Below are 18,872 nucleotides of genomic sequence, written 5' to 3' on the forward strand. Positions count from 1 at the left end.
ACCCACAGGCTGGGTAACCCTCTAGGTCATGACACCATCATGGTGAGAAAGGCTAAGTTGGCTGTAGCAACAGAAAACAAAGACTTGGGTGATACAACCAGAGTAGGAAATGAAAGCGGTGTTCAGCAGAGAGCTGATGTTCAGCAGGGTGGCCTCTGTGAGAAGAGGCCAGGGGTCGCCCTCATGATGGTTGCCCACACAGATGATTCCAGCCAGCTTAACAACAGAACGACCTCAGACCAAAGTTGAGCCAGTCAGTGAAGCTGGTGGCGCCTCTCTGAAAACACATTTAAGAAAGGGCAAAATGTTGCACAGCAGTGAGGAGTAAGGGGAAAAAAAGTGTGAGAAACAATCCTGCAAACACTGAGGTCAGAGAAGAAAGAGAGGAAGGAGGTGCTCCAGGTGCCAGATCAGATATTCCCCTGTAGCCTGTGGGAGAGACCACAGCGGAGCAGGTGTTTCCCTGCAGACCATGGAGAGGACTACGCTGGAGCAGATATCCACACTACAGCCCATGGATGAGACCATGGTGGAGCACGTGGATATGCCCTGAGGGAACTGTGGCCTGTGGAAAGCCCACACTGGAGCAGGTTTATCCTGAAGGACTGCAGCCCGTGGCAGGGATCCCACACTGGAGCAGGGAAAAGTACGAGGACAAAGGGGCGACAGAGACAAAGTATCATGAACTGATCACAATGCCTGTTCCCCATCCCCCCAAGCTTCTTAGAGATAGGTAGGAGGTAGAGGACCTGGAAATGAAGGAGTTGAAGTTAGGCCTATGAAGAATCATAGGGTCATAGAATCATAGAAAGGTTTGAGTTGGAGATCATCTAGTCCAACACCCCAGCCATGGGCAAGGACATTTTTCACCACATCAGGTAGCTCAAAGCCCCATCCAGGCTGACCTTGAACACTTCCAATGATGGGGCATCCACAAGATCTGTGTGCAACCTGTTAAAGAAGTGGGGGTGGGAGGAAGCTGTTTAAGCTTTTTTCTTTGTTTCTTGTAACTTTACTCATTTTAAATGGCAACAAATTAGATTAGTGTCCTGGTTTAGCCCCAACCAGCAACTAAGCACCATGCAGCCGCTCACTCACTCCCCCTACCCCGATGGGATGGGGGAGAGAATCGGAGGAGTAAGAGTGAGAAACACTCCTGGGTTGAGATAAGAACAGTTTAATAATTGAAATAAAGTAAAATAGTAATGATAATAATAACAATATAATAATAATAATAATAATAATAATAATAATAATAATAATAGTAGTAGTAATAATAATATACAAAGCAAGTGATGCACAATGCAATTGCTCACCACCCGCTGACCAATATCCAGCCAGTGTCCGAGCAGCAATCACTGCTGCCCAGCCAATCCCCTCCCAGTTTCTATACTGAGCATGACATCATATGGTATGGAATAGCCCTTTGGTCAGTTGGGATCAACTATTCTGGCTGTGCCCCCTCCCAGTTTCTTGTGCCCCTGGCAGAGCATGGGAAGCTGAAAAGTCCTTGACTGGCATAAGCAGTACTCTGCAACAACTAAAAACATCAGTGTGTTACCAGCATTCTTCTCATCCTAAATCCAAAACACAGCACTATGGCAGCTACTAGGAAGAAAATCAACTCTATCCCAGCTGAAACCAGGACAAGCACTCTTTTTTTTTTTTTTTTTTTTTTTTTTTTTTTAAAGGGGTGGAGATAGGCACATAAGCAACCCAACACTTTATTGTGGAGAAGTGTGACTGCTGGCTAACTGGGTATTTCTCTGCATGCAGCCCTTGCTGGTATTATTCCTGCCAAACAGCTATCTTTGTTTTCCCTTGTATATTTGCTCAACAACAGTTTCCTAGAGAAGGCCTGAAAACAGTTTCTTTGCTTAGAAGACCAGCCTGGTTAGCTCAGCTGGTTAGAGTGTTGTGCTAATAATGCCAAGGTCATGGGTTCAATCTCTGCTCACTGCAGTGGAGTTGGGCTAGATGATCTCTCAAGGTCCCTTCCAGCCCAAAGTATTCTATGATGATGGTTGGTTAAGCTGAATGAATTAAGACTGAACTAAGTGTTTCATCTTTCAACTTTTCTAAATCTTTCTACTGAATGTATTTTAAGTATTTAGCAACTCTAAATATGTTTGAAGAAATTAAAAGTAATGCTCCCAAGTAATATTAGTAATGGTTGCTGCCTTCTGAGTTATCTGAGGGTTTTTTTAAATTTTCTCATTTTACCTTAACGTCTAAGAAGTCAGTAACAAAGCTTTACAGAATTTGCTTAGGAGCAGCTAGAATTCAGGCAGTGTCAGTGCTGTATATTTAACACAATGCTAGACTGGAAATATTGTTCCTTCATTATTTCTTAGTATTTCAAAGTCTGATATTCTCTAACTCATACCAGTATGTGAGTTTTCTGAGCATTTCTGCAGAAATTTTCCATTAATATTTGTAAATATTTTAAACTCTTTTTTTTACTGATAGCCCACAGTTGATTTTATAGAACTTCTTGTTCTAAAAAATATAACCAAAATGTTACTACCATGTAAATTGAGATGTGTCTGTTTAAAAGCTTGTTTATTTTTAGTCTCCTGTCCTTTCCTCCTACTCCTCTGTCACCTTTGTCTTTAGAACTGATTGGCTTCATAAATGAATGGCTACCATTAACCCAGAAGAAACAAACAGGAAGGAAAAATATCCGGATTTTGTGAAACACAATATGGCACAGTCTTTTGACATGTATTTCTGTACTTCATCGCTCACTTCCTGAAAATCTGCAATAAAGCCAGGGCATGTGAATACTAATTTTTAAACGAGTTTACATCTGTACATTATTCAAAATTAAAACATATAAACTAATGTATCTTGTCCATTAATATTTTATCTTTACAACTTCTTTTTACCAGACCAGTAATACAGCAGTAGATTCTTTTTTCTGAGATGTATGACATGCAAAGAACTTCATAGCATACAGAAATATTAAATTAGCAACTACACACCAAATCAGTGTCACATATTTGTTTAATCTGTGTTTGTTAAATGGCCCATTGTATTCCTCTAAGTCTTTCGTATAGTGTTGCAGCTTACTTTCACAAGTGTTAAATGCAGACACATATTTTGAATTAGGCTATTTTGAAAAACAATTTTTTTAAAAAATATTTTTATTGCAATACGCAACATATCTTTAAATTGTCGCAAGAAAACAGTATCAATAATATTTAAATGTACTTTGTTTATGTCAAGTGTCCAATCATTTATTTTCTCTGACTTAAAATGAAGAGCAATTTTTTTTATTAATTACTTGGTATTGACTGATACAGGGTATGCTGTAAATCTACTTCTATTGAACAAACTACAAAATATTTGAAATAGTTGATTTTAGGAGTGAAATATCAAATGAGAGCATGGGAAAGTCAAACAGTGTATGAAAAGGCTGGCATTATTTAAATGATCTGCAGTATCTGAGGCATCTGTGTGGAGCATTGTGGCTAACCATGGTGCCAAAAGAGCATTGGTCTCCCTTCAAAAGGTACCAGACTTCAGTAACTGAACTGTTTGCAGATGCTCAGCTCACCCCTACACCTGTATATGTGGGTGTATAGTTGCAGACCTCATGTTAACACCCTGTGTCATCAGACTCCTGTGTTACAGATCCCAAAGATGGGATGAATTCCATGGCAAAGGCATAATCTTTAAACAGACACACAAGGCACATGAGGGACAAAGCCCTCTTAAGCCCTGTAGACTTCTGCACTGCTACCAACCCACCTCATATCCACCAAGGCCAAAACTATCCCTCACGTCATGGTGTAGGTGCCCCTGTTGTAGTGTAGGTGCCCTGGAGCACAAAACCCAGCTTTTCTCTTCACCTTCCTCTGCATCCCAGAGGAGTATGGAGCAGTTCCCAAGCTCAGTAAGCAGACGGAGCAGTCATGGCAGAGTAGGCACTTCTCCCCTTCTCAGGATGAGAAAATGGAAATAATACCTCCCCCATCTACAGACCCACTGCCCTGGAGCTTGCATTCAGCTGTGCTTTGAAATGAAAGTTCAGTCATTGCTACAGGATTGCCTTATCAGTAAAGCCTTCAGAGAAGCCTTCAGAAGTGGTTATTCAAAATGCCTACCAGTGCTGCTGGGTTCAGGCTCTTCTCTGCTCCTTTGCAAAGTGAATTTCTTTGGTTATATGATAAAAAGGTGGTCTCCACACACACAAAGGAGCACAGAGGCCCAACAACAGGTAGAGAAACTGCAATAACCTAACCAGAGAATGGACACCCTGATCCAGCTCTTCCTAGGGCTGTCCCAGGACAGCCATCAGCCCCATGCTCTAGGGGTGATACCCATCCTAACGGGTGGGTGGTAGCAGATTTCTGGGTCACCTTACAGACTGAAGCAGAGTTAATGCCTAGGGGGTACAGGACACATTATGGAATGAAGGGCAAAAGCATCTCAGGATTGTACAAGATTTATTATAGGACATTTAGGGGAGGAACCACAGGCTGGTCAGTACGCTTGTCTGGCCACGCCCTGTGCCTGCTCAGTGCAGTCTCTCCTGTCTTCTTATTAAACTTAATTTCTAACTATTTTCCTGGATGACAGCTCTCTATTCTTTGTGCATGTGTGTGTATGGGGGTCTGAGTGCAGTAACTGGAGTCAGAAGGCCTGTGTGTCCATGGTGCCAGCAAATGGAGCAAGCAAGCCTGTGTGTTTAAGGAAGTATCCAGGCAGACTAGTAGCTAAGTGAAGTGACCTGGGAACCAGCTGTGTGTAGAAGAACTGATTACTGGAGGGACCAGAGGGACCCAGTTGCTGGAGAGATCGTAAGTTCTGGTGAGCAACTGAGACACCCATTCAGGAGAGAAGGAGCTGCATGGTTGGGTCCCTGAGGTGTCAGTGGCTGACCACTGGATATCAAAGGATGTAGAAACACAAAGACTGTTGCTGAATACCAAATATTGCAGGGGTAGAGGGTCTCAGAAAGTGCAGAGGCACAGGGCCTCAGAACCTGGGACAGAAGTTCAGTCTGATCCTTCTCATCTGCTGCATGGATCTTCTTGTCCTCTTCCACGGTTGAAGGAACTCAGCTAGCCAAGTGGGAAGAAGGGAGCAGGGGAAGTTGAACAAGGCGTTACATGGAATTCAGGTCCTTCAGCCTCTCATGGCATCCAGTGGGCAAGAGTTTCTTCAGCAAACCTTGCATCTCTACACCATCATTTCCCACATTTGGCTTAACCCCAGGACCATTTAAAGCCTAGAAAAGTCCCAAACTCCAGCAGCACAGTTGCAGATCACCTTGCAGTGACTTTTGCTAATCGTAAGTCAAGCTAAATGTGGGAACAGAGCAGTACCTTCACATGGACGACTTCAGGACTGACTGCAGCTACTGCCCCTTCCTGGCCCCTGGGAGCTCATGTTTCTATGCCATGGCTTTTCTGGGGACCAAAATACCTTCCCTCCGAGTCATTGGACAGGTCCAAAGATCCTCTTTTCTACCCCTGAGGAGCCCTGCCCTGCTCAGGTCAATACATACCAGGTTTGTGACTCTTCCTCTTACAGGTGGACAGGAGCTAACTTTAGGATACACTCAGATTTCCCTTATGAAGGGTAGCAGAGGACACTAACAGCTTTGGGGAAAAGAAGGGAAAGAAAAAAAAAGCCCTGTGTCACACAAAGGCCAGAGTCAGGACTAACGAGCCTGGACAAGCTGAGTGAACTCTGGGGAACTGCACAAGATGCTTTCCATATTTAACAACCATATAGAACCACAGAATCATAGAATCATTTAGGTTGGGAAAGACCCTTAAGATCACCAAGTCCAATTGTTAACCTAATAATACCAAGCCAACCAGTGTCCCTAAGCACCACATCTACATGTCTTTTAAAACACTTCCCTGGGCAGCCTGTTCCAATGCTTGACAACCCTTTCGGTGAAAAAATTTTTCCTAACATCCAATCTGAACCTCCCCTGGCGCAACTTGAGGCCATTTCCTATTGTCCTATCACTTGTTACTTGGGAAAAGAGACCAACACCCACCTCACTACAACCTCCTTTCAGGTAGTTGCAGAGAGTGATAAGGTCTCCCCTCAGCCTCCTCTTCTCCAGACTAAACCCCACTTCCCTCAGCTGCATAAGACTCGTCCCACAGGCACCCCACATTTGCAGGTATCCCTGGATGGCAGCGTGGACCCCCGCCTGCCTGATACCCCTGCCCGGACCCAGGGCCTCCTACTCAGTGCTGATCTAGCTTGAAGTTTGCTGGTGAATACACACACATCCCCCCCACGCACACTTAGTTTGTGGGAGATAGACACTTGCCCCTGCAGCAACCGGCACCAGGCACACAAACTGTGACCCACGGTCCTGCTGCAACTGCCAGCACTGAGCCCCTCACTTGCCTCACTCACACAGGTCCCTTCCGTAAGGCTACATGGAAGGAAAGTATCTGCTGCTTTTAAGGGTATCTAGTCAAGGACCTTCTCAATGCAAAAAAAGGGATAATAAGAAACAGAGAAAGCCATGAACAAGAACATACAGGGACACAAACCCGACTGACAAATAAGGGAGGCAGTGATGAGAACCAAACCTGGTCAGTCACATTAATTGGTAAGGATCTGTAGAGCAAGTTTGAGAACATTTATTTTTACAGTTAACAAGATAAGGAAAGGGAGGGAGACAAACACACAGAGTCATAAAATCTGACCAATTAGCAATAATGAAGACAATACCCAGAAACAAAGGTCACACTAATTGATGAGCTCTCAAGAAGCTGTAGGCAACCAGGACATTGCAACTGGTAAGGATGCAAACCTGAGTGTCCAGGATGTTGGATGGAGTCATGGGACCGTGCCAGCTGTTGAGGGAAAGTGCAGGGGAGGGGGAGCTGGGAGCAACAAAGAGGGGGGTAGACAGAAAAGAGGCATAAAAGAGGCTTGTTGGGTTTAAAACTGGGCCAGTCAGTGCTGGTCTGGCTGAGCTCTGTGCTTGACCACCAGTCTGCCCTGTCTTATTACATGTTTTCATAACTCCCTCTGTGTAATCTCACTCTACCCCATGTGTATGTGTGCCGCAGCGACTAAGTGCCAGCTACCGGGGCGATCAGCATAAGTGGATTTGGTGCCAGCTACTGAAGTCAGACTCGGGGAGCAGGCACCCCTGGCCTGTGGTGCCAGCTACTGGAGCCAGTGTGACCTCACCCTACAGCCACTGCAGTGGTAACTCTGCATGTCCACAAAACCAGTTACTGGGGGGACCAGCATGAGCAAGGGGAGTGAGGGACTCTGTGCCAGCAGCTGGAGTGTGACAGCAGCTCACAGCTTGTGCACCTGGTGGTGGATGCTGGGCGGGGGAGACAAATGTCTGTATCTCCCACAAACTAGGTGTGCATGGCGGCAGGGGGTGTGTATTCACCAGCAAACTTCAAGCTAGACCAGCTGGCAACTATGAGGCCTCAGGTCTGGGCATGGGCATGAGGCAGCCAAGGGGTCCATGCTGGTGCCTGGGGGTACCTGCGAGTGTGGGGTGCCTCTGGGACAAGCATGTGAGTGATGCATGTTTGGTGTATCAAGCTAGACCAGATGGCAAGCATGGGACCTGTGGGATGGATCAGAAGGCTGGGGTCCAGGTAGAGGTGCTGGTCATGCTGGTGCTGGAGGGACTCATGAGTGTGCATGGGCTTGCAGACCCTGAGCGTATCATGTGAGTCTGCCAGCCCCAGAGTGGGAAGGGACATGGCTGGCTGTGCATCACTTGTCTGTCTGTGTGTGTGTCTATATGTGTGCACATGCCTCTGATAGGTGCTCATCTTCAAGGTTGATTGAACCTGCAAACAGGAAGGAAGCAGCAGCTGCATCCCTCAGCTTGGGCAGAGACCCTGGGTACCTGGGCACCTGGCTGGGAGGCCAGTGGCCAGGCAGAACTGTCCTGGGCTGGGGCTGCTGGAGGCAGCAGCCACTCTTGACATGTCTTAACAATCATAAGCATTCACGTCTAAAAGAACAGGGAGAATTGCCTCAAGTCAGAGTAAATCTTCAGAGCACATCTGGGGCACTGCAGTTGCCTCACACATGCTTGCAGAAACACTCTGCTAGCACTGAGCACTACAGGGCTGGCTGTGCCATGTCTGGGATAGCACAAGACCTGTACTTAGGATCGCAAAGTCTCACAACCTGGGGGCCAGGGTTTCCTTATGGTCATCAAATATAGACACTGGTCCAAAATCCAATCTAGATCTCAGCTTGCTGTCACCCTAATACACGTTTTCTGGCTCCACAGTAGACAAAGGGGCATGGTGTGTGTGTGAATTTATCATGATAGAAAGTCGTAATCGCTCCCAGGAGTCAGTGTTTTCAGATCCCATATTGGGATTCAGGTGTCAGAAGCTCATTTATGTCCTGTGACACGTGTTTAAGCCAAACATCATGCAGAGGCAACCCTTCAAAATCCTGAGTGAGGGACGCATCCAGGCAGGGAAGCCCAAGGCCTGGGAACTCTGCTTAGTGCCAGTCTTTCATGGGATATGCAACCCTCTTTCAGAACAGCTGCAGGCTGCCAGTGCTTCTCCAGCCATACTTGCCTTTATTTCCAATCACAACCCAAAGCTGTTACAATCATCAAGGTACATACAGGTACAGAAACAACCTAATTGGGCTGGCTAACCAGCCTGGCTGACAGAGGGATGCTGTAGCCCACAACATCTGGGGAAGCAGACTAAGTCCAAGGCTCTAAAAAGGTAGCTGGAGTAACTAAAGACAAAGCACTACTGATTGTCCCCATTGTATTGCCCCACAATGAACTGGTCCTGTAACTCAGAGTAGGTCAGCCCACTCTCGAGGACAGGGAACTGAGGCACATGGGAAGAAGAAGGAATCTGCACCTGACACGCAGCACAGACACAGTTCAAACAAGCCACATTTTTCTCAGGCAATGTTGCCTTCACAGCTATTCCCAAAGTCCCAGCTCACCTGGCTTTGCTCACACTGACTGCAAGGACTATCTCCAGTTCCAGCTGGACAGTCCCACTCAAATCTTCCTGCCCAGAAAGTCAGCAAATTGCCATTCTGTCTCCAGCATGGACTGAGCAAAAAGGCAGGCGAGTGTGGAGTCTAGACTCCACAAAGACTGACCCTTCAGCTACTGTGACTACATTAACCTGGCATAAACCAGATATACGTGGACCGCTCCTGTCTGGATGGTTTCTTATTTCAGGAATGGAGCAGGTCTTTTTAACTGCCTGAAGTGCTTTTTAACATATTTTTCTAGCCCCAAATTACATCACACCAGGAATATTTCTCCAGAAGCAGTGCTATAATGAACTTAGCTGCTCTGTAGATTTCACAATCCACAAATTGCTTTGGCATGTGAAAATATGTTAAGAGAAGCATATGGATACATTTCCTCACAGTATGAGATGATGAAATTGCAAGAGAAGAGCTACTGTTTCCCAAGGCAATCCAGGCAGCCTGGATATTCTCACGGCCCCATCAGTGGGAACCCCCTGAACTCAAGTACCACCTCATGGGACAAATAAGGGAAAACCACCCTGTCTGGGATCACATAACTATAATGAAGGCAATACCTGAAGTGCTCCCTTCAGACTAAAGCAGTGCTTTGCACTACCTCACACCAAGATGAACGACTCAGTTTCTCCCCAGCACAAGCTCAGATGTAGTCGACACTGACCCAAGGCCACAAGAGCAGTCCAGAGGCAACAGTCCCACCGCCACCCTGGCAAAGCAGTGTTCTCCTTCATCCCTGCCAGATCATCAGGCTTATGCAACCCCGGAGGGGTGCGACTCTTGGGCCTAGACTCAGCTGGAGGTTGAGCAACTTGGTACCAGCACAGAGCCACCACAAGAAAGATGGCAAAGTCTCCGAGCCATCTGTATCCAGCACCCCTTGCGCCCCCACAAGATGGGTCTTCTCCCACAACCACAACTCCATTCCCTGTGAGACTAAGAAAGGCAAAGCAGAAGAGCATAACTAGGTCTCTACGTGACCATGGGGGAAGGACATGGGGAAAACCAGGAAGAGGGACTTCCAGTAACATGGAGGAGAATTACAACACCTGAACACCCTTTCTTTCAGGGGAGGAGACATTACACGCCCCAGCTGTTCTGCAAGCAGCTCACATGCACACTGTGGAAAAGGGAAGATGGCAGATTCAGCAGTCACAATCCTTAGAGAGGCTTGTGCCCTTCCCCAAAAAGCAGGTAATGTGGAGATTGCAGATGGCAGTAAGAGGGATGACTCCTAAACTTGGAACGCCCAAAGGGAGACAGAAGGAGAAGATCGCTCACCCTTCTCTGTATGGGGACGGGGAAGTGTCAACAAGGGACAAGACTACCCTCTTTCACCCAGGGGAAGGCATGTGAGCCAGAGAGCTCACAAAAACATGGCCCAACCCAGCCCAGCTGAGGAGTCCTCAACCCACAATGTCCTTCAGAGCCCTAGACAGGTCAGGGAAGATGAAATGGTAGCCGCTCTCCAGGGTGTGTTTTGGCACTACTCTCTGGCCCTCCAACAGCATGACAGCCCGCTCTGCCCCAAAGACAGCCCGCACAGCCCAAGCGGGCACTGGCAGCAGGGCTGGGCGCCCCAGGGCTGCAGCAAGCTCCCGAGCAAAGGTGCCATTGGAGGTGGCAGGGGAGGATGGGGAGACACCGTTGAGGATGCCTTGCAGGCACTCACTCTCCAGGGCATGACACACGATCCCAGCCAGGTCCCGAATGTGGATCCATGGGAAGGGCTGGAGCCCAGAGCCCAAGGGGCCTCCTAGTGCCAAACGGAAAGGCCAGAGCATTTGAGAAATTGCACCACCACCTCGGCCCAGCACTACCCCTGCGGGGAGAACAGAGTGAGACCAGGACCCTCCTCCCTTCCCCCCCGCCAAAAGACAAAAAACCCCTTCACTCCCAGACCTACAACCAGCAGACAATCCTTAGAGGGCTGGACTGGAACAGCACCCCAACAAGGAGAGGCACAAGACCTGATGTCCTTCTCCCTCCTCTTCCCCCTCTTGCCCCAGCACCAAAGCAGAGCCACCCTGAACAGGCATGTTGCCCCATCTCACCAGATCTCACCACAACACCACGAGTTGGGCTCCCAGGGATGAGAGCTGCAGCCTCCCAGGAGCTGACCAGGCGTGAGAAGAAGTCAAAATCCCCCCCAGGACTGTCCTCAGTATACTCAGCTGTAGGGCTAGGGCGGTAATAGCCTGTGGGTATAACAGCAGAAAGGGGGTCAGGGTTGAATCATGTCACCAGCCACACCCAACCAGACCCTCTTCCCTGCCTCCAGGAGCCTAGAACTTGATCACTCCATCAGGGACATCCTCATATGAACAGCAGAGTCTCTCTGATGGTAATAAAGCTGGCATTTCAAGGCAGGACACGCGTCCCCTTAGAAGCACGTTTCTGTCTCCAGGTCAGCATGAGTTATGCCTTGACCGGGCCCAACCAATACCTACACCGGTGACGACGACCCAAGCACGAGGTGGCTGTTCAGTATCAGCAATGGCTTTGGCCAAGGTCTTGGTGGTCTCCACCCGGCTGCTGATGACTTCCCTGCAGAAGGCATCACCCCACCTGGGAAAGGGAGAGCCACTGATTATACTCCCCACAATGACATCCCAGGAAACAACAGCGCCAAGGGGGACCCCAGCTGACACCCACTCACAAGCACAGGAGAGGTCATGTGAATTCCCCCCAACCTCAGAGCAGGGGGAGGACATGGGATCTTACTACCTAAATGCATGGGGACTTTGGGAGATGGTGCTCTCCACTTCCCACAAAAGGATGCGGGTTTTGGACTGCCTTAGGACAAAGGTAGCAGTGGAGATGGACAGCAAAGCTGGGTGCAGTGAATTTTTCCCAAGGGCCTGGCAGAGGCACTTCCAAAAACACCCTCACAGAAGTCAAACTTTGGTTCTGATTTTGCATTACCTAAATGTAGATATCCAGTGTCATTCTGGAAACTTGGAACTACTTTGACTGGCCTCCCACTGTCAGTCCAGAAGGGAACCTGTCTACCAAAGGTATCCCAGAACTTAACAGGCCTACAGAAATGTTTTGGATACTTGAGGACCCAGATTTCAACTGTTAGGTAATCAAAGTGCTTCCTGGACACCCTGTTTCCTCCCCAGATCCCTTTCACATTCTCTGACAACATTGGGCTGTCCTACCTTCATCTTCTCTCAACAGCACTATGGGAGATCAAGTTACCTACGGAAAGGGTTGAGGACATTTTCACCAGCCAAGTTCACCACAGCGTCGCACCTCGGCAGTCCAGAGCGGGACAACTCTTCCTAGGCAGGGGTAACAGAGACATCACAAAACCAGCCTCCCCCCTGCTCAAGCCTTCCCAACAACCACACATGGTGGGCTTCTAAGAACTCCAGCCAGTTCGTTCCTGACACTGCCTGGAGCACAAGCATGAATGGAGAAGGTTTTGCTCCTTGGAGCTACAGCAGTACCCATCCCAATGACTACGACCCATGGAGCACTCAGGTGCCAGATTCCCTGTAAGCCATGGCAGGCCAGAACAAGCAGGCTTGTTGCTCTGCTGTGACATGTTTTCCCTCCTGTGACCATCTCATACCCAGCTGATCCGATCCCTGCCCCCTTGTCGAGAAATGTGAGTCACTTCATGCCCACGGCTCTGCAGCAGCTGGGTCAGGGCTCTGCCCACAAAGCCAGTCCCACCACCTAGAAGAAACAAAGGACGTTACAGATTTGCTACCCTGCCTGGCCTCCCAAGGCCTGCACAGGCGTCCTCATTACCATGGCCAGCTTCCCGGGGTACACGACTCTGGGCCCAGAGGGCCCCTAGCACCCAGCTTCCCCGTACAGCAACCCAGCCCCGGGGGCCTGCACTCCCCGTGTCCGGACGCCAGGCACCATGCCGTACCCCCTAGCCCCGGGGGCAGGGGAGAAGGAGGACTGGCTCCAACCTCTGTCCGCAGCACCCTCAATCCAGGCTCCCAACCCCCCCCCAAAAAAAAAAAACGCGGCGCCCTGTGGCCGCCGCTCTGGACTAGCTCCCTCGGCCGGGCGGCCTCCCACGCCCACCCCGCTCCCGGCAGCGGCCTGGCTGAAGTCCGCCACCCGCACCAGCGCCCCTGAACGACAACGCGCACCGCCGCGGCCCGCCCAGCGCCCCCGCGTACCGGCCCGGCAGCGCCGGGCCCGCACTCACCCACCAGCACCCGCATCGCCGCGCCGGCTGCGCATGCGCCGGGCCGCGCTGGCTGCGCATGCGCCTCCCCCTCCCGCGCCCTCGCGCGATGGGTGCTCCCCACACCCTCGGCGGGCGGTGCTTAAAGGGCCAGCGCTCCCCAGCGTATTAACCCGTCCAGCGCCAGTGCACAGGGCGGGCGGCAGGAGGCGGCGGCGGCGGCTCCGGGGGGGGGCGGGCGGGCGGCGGGCGGGTAGGGTGGGCGGCCGGCCGGCCGGCCGGCCGCGTAGAAGCGTGCTGGGAAAACAGCCCGAAACGAAGCAGGAGAAACAAAGGAACGAGCAAGCCCGAGGGGCTGCGGAGCGCTGCGAGAGCGCACTGGGCGAAGGCAGAAAAAGGCCAGGGTGGGCAGCTTTTGACGAAACCACTGGGACGCGGGTCGCCTGCTGCATGGAGAGGTGAGAAAGCAACTTGGAGGAACTCGTTAGGTCAATCAGTTAGTTAAAAGAGCTGAAACAAATGCCAGTGAAGTGTTCTTTAATATTTCTGATAGAAAATGAAGAATTTTGCTGTTGGGAATTAGGCTGCGATTGTTCTCACTGACCCTAAGCCTCCATTCCCTCTGGATTTGTTCTTGCACCTCTCCTCAGGGTCATGGGAAAAGAAATTATTTCAAGAATGTAATTCTCCCACTGGGCTTTAGGCATCTCTGCTGAGATGTGATGGAAGACACATTGAAAGGCAAGACTTCCCATCTGCAGGCAGCTGCGGCAACCTTTGCTTCACACAAAGCTGCCTGTGTTGTCAGCTGCTGTTATCTTGTGTCCGGTGAAGCAGAAAGTGAGACCAGCCTGTAGGCAGGACCTCTATGCATTGGTGGCTGTTCTGAAGCAGGGACAAATGCTGGAGATCTCCCTACCCACCTGTCTACAGTCCAGTCCACCTAGTCATCCATCCTTAACTGTGCAGACACACATAGCCCATCCATCCATCTATCCTCCTTCCTCCATACCGTGCTCTGTGTGTTCTTACCCCCTCTGCCACCAGCCATATAAAAGTGTTTGGCAAGTCCTGTGGTTAAGCAAAGAAGGAACCTTGGGAAACAAGGGTTTCTAGGAGGAGCTGGCTGGAAATCTGAAAGAGGGAATTATTTGCACAGGAAGAGGCGTCCCTGTGGTTCACAGGACGAAAGGTGGAGATGAACAGCTGGTTTCTGTGTGACATGCTGGCAGGCAGGTGGGTGAGCTGGAGCTACTCTCCATATGCAGTGTGGTGTGCTCAGCCTCTGTCTGCTGGATGGGTCATAGTGGTGATGTTAGCTGGAGGTGCTGGCAGGCTGTACACACATTCTCCTTTTAACTTCTTCATAAAGGGTAGATGGCTGTACCTGGGTGCAGCCTAGTAGGTCCTTCTGTGGAGTAATTGCTGGAGGTGATTTAGAGATTAAACTTAGATTCACAATTTTAGGAAAGGCACAGCACTGAAGAAGCCTCCAGGGTGGAGTGCAGCTGACATGCAAGGAATCCATTTCACGGAAGTTCCCTGCGCCTGCAACCTTAGATGCCAGCAACACCAGGGGAACTTGGTGTGTTGGCTCTAAGAGGAGCTGCCTGGAGGGTGGAGCGGTGTGGAGACACCGCGGCCAGGCTCTGTTGGCACCGCAGATGGGACTCCTGTGAAGCCTTCTGCCCAGCCGGGGCAGCTCCTGTGCCCTTGGATTCCCCAGTACACTCTGTCAAGCCCAGAGACTTGGTCTGTCTACGGACATGAAAAGACAAAGCATTTGTCGCCTTATTGCTGCTGCTTTTAGTCCCTGTATAGTCCTGACTGTGCCAGAACATGGCAAACAATTTATTGTAGATGTACTTACCAAAGGAACAGAATGCAGTATAATGGAACACTGCAAGAACTTGGGCAAACGATGGATGAATGAAGAAGGACAATGGGAAAGGGTATAATATGAGACCCTGGGCCAACAACCTGTCATGTTTTTAACAAAATGTTGTCCTTTGGTAAACTTTGCTCATTATAATATCATTATAATACCAAAACACACCTCCATCCCAAAACCTACCCGCCTCTAAGGTGAGACCACTCCTCACTAAGCCTGCGCTTTGAATTTTTCCAAGCCTATACCTTTAAAGCGAAGCAAGAAAGTTTTACACCAATCATAACACAGTATGTATGGCTAGAGTCCCTCAAGCTCCACCTGAAAGGTAAAAAATAGTATAAATTAGCCTAAGAGAGAGGGGATGTTAGGGAAGATACCATCGCGTACCACTGACTTCTCGGATCAGTCAACAGGCTCAGCCTCTCTTCTGCCCCATCAGGACGCCTTTGGGTAAGATTTGAACACTTGGTTGTACCAAGTGCCTCCTCGGGAAACTTAGAAACCTCTATATAGAGTCGCTTTATATCTTTTGATGCATCTGTGTTATCCATGCTTTGGTATTTGCATGTGCCTTGCAGTCAGTGAAATTATCGCCGGTAATCCAAAGAACCTGTGTGTCTGTTGCTTTAATAAATTGCTTTGATTTATTGGTCTAGCCATGATAGTGGTCATTGAACACGAGCAGACGCTTTAAGTGTGGCTGTGGTAGTTCATGCAGCACGACTACATGAAAGGTGCCTATGTTATTTGTGTATCCATAATCGTGATAGTTCAGTGTACTGAACACAACTGGATTTATAACGATAAATTGGGTACCTTCCAAAGCCCTCTTGACACAACACCTTCATTGCAAACTGTCAAAAAAAGGCAGTTGTAAGGGACCTTTGGATATGTGTCAAACTTGTGTTTTCCTGCTACCTCCGTCTCATGGTGTTTCACTGCATAGAACTTCCTAGAAAAACAAAATCCAGCATGCCCTTTCTGACTTCCTCCTCACAACCACACTGTATCCAGCTAACAAGATGTGATGGGGAAAGAAACATGCCAGCAGTTAGTCCCAACCCATAACAGAGCCCTAGTGCCAGCACTTGAGGAAGCCCCACACTTCTGCTTCTGCGTGGGGCAAAGCCTGCCCAAAACCGCTGCTCAGATACGTGAGTGTCATAGAATCAGAGAATGGTTTGGGTTGCAAGGGACCTTCAAAGATCATCTTTTTTAACCCCCCTGCCTTGGGCAGGGACGTCTTTCACTAGATCAGGTTGCTCAAAGCCCTGTCCAACATGACTTTGAATACTTCCTTCCAATGGTGGAACATCCACAACTTCTCTGGGCAACCTGTACCAGTGGCTCACCACCCTCTTTGTAAAAAAATTCTTCCTTATGTCCAACCTAAATCTACCTTCTTTCAGTTTAAAACTGTTGCCCCTTGTCCTGTCACGACATCCCTTGGTAAAAAGTCTCCATCTTTCTTAGAAACCCCCTGTATATATTGAAAGGCTGCAATAAGGTTCCCTGAGAGTCTTTTCTCCAGGCTGAACAACCCCAACTCTCTCAGCCTTTCTTCATAGGAGAAGTGTTCCAAGCCTCTGATCATTTTTGTGGCCCTCCTCTGAGCCTGCTATAACAAGTTCATGTCTTTCTTTTACTGGGGGCCCCAGAGCTGGATGCAGAACTCCAGGTGGGGTCTCACCAGAGCGGAGTAGAAGAGGAGAATCACCGTCCTCAACCTGCTGGCCACAGTTCTTTTGATGCAGCCCAGAATACGACTGACTTTCTGAGCTGTAAGTGCACATTGCTGGCTCAATTTCTCATCCATCAGTATCCCCAAGTTCTTCTCTGCGGGGCTGCTCTCAATCCGTTCATCCCCTGTATTGATACCGGAGATTGCCTTAACCCAAGTGCAGGACCTTGCACTTGGCCTTGTTGAACAACTTCATGTGCCCAGCTCTCACTCACCAGATGATTCTGTTAAGTGCTAGGTAGACAAACCAAACACAGATCCACACTAAAGGACAGGGATACCTGAAAGTTCTGGGCTGCACCTGACATGCTGCAATGGTCTGAGTGAACAGAAAAGAAACAAGGAAGCACAATGAACTCTTCACAATTTCACACCTTTATAGCACATTTGGAGAGGGAGACCAGGCTGTGATAATAACCCAGGTAATGAGAGCTTTGGATATGAAGAAACTCTAAGCGTTTGACCTGAGGTGACGTTACCAATGGAGTAATTGACAGCTTATGTTACACGTCTCTGTTAGAAAGTGTTAAATAGTGAAAAAAGTAACCTGCTGGGCAATACACCCACCTACACCCAGCACTGTGCCCAGGGCTGTCCTCACAGTGGAACTGCTGCATGTAAAGGCCAGCTTGCCAGCCAGGTCTGTACACCTCCAACAGCAGCAGCAACTGTCCTATTCCCTGGTTAGCTCAGTCACTAGAGCATGAGAGCCTCAGGGTTGTGGGTTCAAGCCCCACATTGGGCACCAAAAAGGACTGTCATGGTTTAACAAAACTCATGGGTTGAGATAAAAACAGTTTAATAATTGAAATAAATCAATAATAGTAAATTGTAATGAAAAAGAAAATAACAAAGAGAGAGAAATAAAACCCAAGACAGACAAGTGATGCTAAATGAAAACAATTGCTCACCACCAACTTTCCAATGCCCGGCCAGTCCCTGAGCAGCGACCAACCTTCCCCCTAGTTTTATTGCTGAGCATGATGTCATGTTGTATGGAATATCGCTTTGGTCAGTTGGGGTCAGCTGTCCTGGCTGTGTCCCCTCCCAGCTTCTTGTGCCCCCTAGCCTACTCGCTGGTGGGGTGGGGTGAGAAGCAGAAAAGGCCTTGACTCTGTGTAAGCGCTGCTCAGCAATAATTAAAACATTCCTGTATTATCAACACTGTTTTCAGCACAAATCCAAAACATAACCCTATACTAGCTACTGTGAAGAAAATTAACTCTATCCCAGCTGAAACCAGCACATTCACACAGGAGACTTGGACCAGAAGCCTTGAGTGGTGCATGCTCTGCACAGATGTGTTTGTATGAATAAAATCAGTATCTACCTGCTATAGCCATCCTGCTTGGTAAATAGGACCTAAAATGTATGCTACTGAGTGGTGATGTTCAGTGCTTGTGGCTACCTCATCTCCAGTTGACTCAGGACAGCTGTGCTGGGGACACACTTGGGGCTGGAAACCAGCCCATTTTCAGACCCCTTATGACCTGAGCATGAGTCTGGATTTACACAAGAGGAGAAAGATGAGAATCCAACCCTGCTTGCTTCTTGTTGGGGAACCTCTGGATTTACTTTGGTGTGAAAGCAAATGCCAGTTCTTCAATATCCATAAAATAAGTATTTCCAATGTAGAGTTAATTGGTCCTGCCTGCAGGCAGCCAAGCTAATTTTGTGCAGACCACAATTATACTGCAAGTCCTGACATGGGGACTGGTTGGCACAGCACCGCAGCTGAAGAAATATGGTCTTGGCATTGCAATTGGCAAGCCACAGACTTTGTGTTAGCACTGCAAGCCTTGGGACTTGTTCTGCTTGTTTCACTCTGCTCTGGTGAGACCTCACCTGGAGCCCTGCGTCCAGCTCTGGGGCCCTCAGCACAAGGACATGGACCTGTTGGAGCGGGTCCAGAGGAGGGCCACAAAAGTGATCCAAGGACTGGAGCACCTCTCCTACGAGGACAGGCTGAGGGAGTTGGGGTTGTTCAGTCTGGAGAAGAGAAGGCTGCGGGGAGACCTTATTGCAGCCTTTCAGTACTTAACAGGGGCCTATAGGAAGGATGGGGGCAATCTTTTTAGCAGGGC

General features: G+C 48.9%; 1 protein-coding gene and 1 pseudogene across 4 annotated transcripts; both read right to left on the reverse strand.

Moving 5' to 3' along the window:
* The window catches only part of LOC142595306 (olfactory receptor 6F1-like), a 53,930-nt pseudogene that overhangs the window by 20,598 nt on the left and 14,460 nt on the right, over positions 1-18,872 (reverse strand).
* Positions 10,060-13,193, reverse strand: SDR39U1 (short chain dehydrogenase/reductase family 39U member 1). 4 transcript variants are annotated; one of them, XM_075722732.1, is made up of 6 exons: positions 13,178-13,193; positions 12,581-12,687; positions 12,205-12,287; positions 11,453-11,568; positions 11,055-11,198; positions 10,060-10,822 (listed from the first exon to the last, which is right to left on the reverse strand). In XM_075722732.1, exons 1-6 carry the CDS (start codon positions 13,191-13,193, stop codon positions 10,407-10,409), a joined length of 882 nt encoding a protein of 293 aa, XP_075578847.1. In that variant the 3' UTR covers positions 10,060-10,406. The 4 variants fall into 4 exon arrangements, with proteins under 4 accessions (XP_075578847.1, XP_075578849.1, XP_075578846.1 ...); XM_075722734.1 differs by having other exon boundaries at positions 10,060-10,699; positions 11,058-11,198; positions 11,447-11,568; XM_075722731.1 differs by having other exon boundaries at positions 11,447-11,568.

The sequence above is a fragment of the Pelecanus crispus genome, chromosome 18, assembly GCF_030463565.1.
Source record: "Pelecanus crispus isolate bPelCri1 chromosome 18, bPelCri1.pri, whole genome shotgun sequence".
In the NCBI taxonomy this organism is placed as follows: Eukaryota; Metazoa; Chordata; class Aves; order Pelecaniformes; family Pelecanidae; genus Pelecanus; species Pelecanus crispus.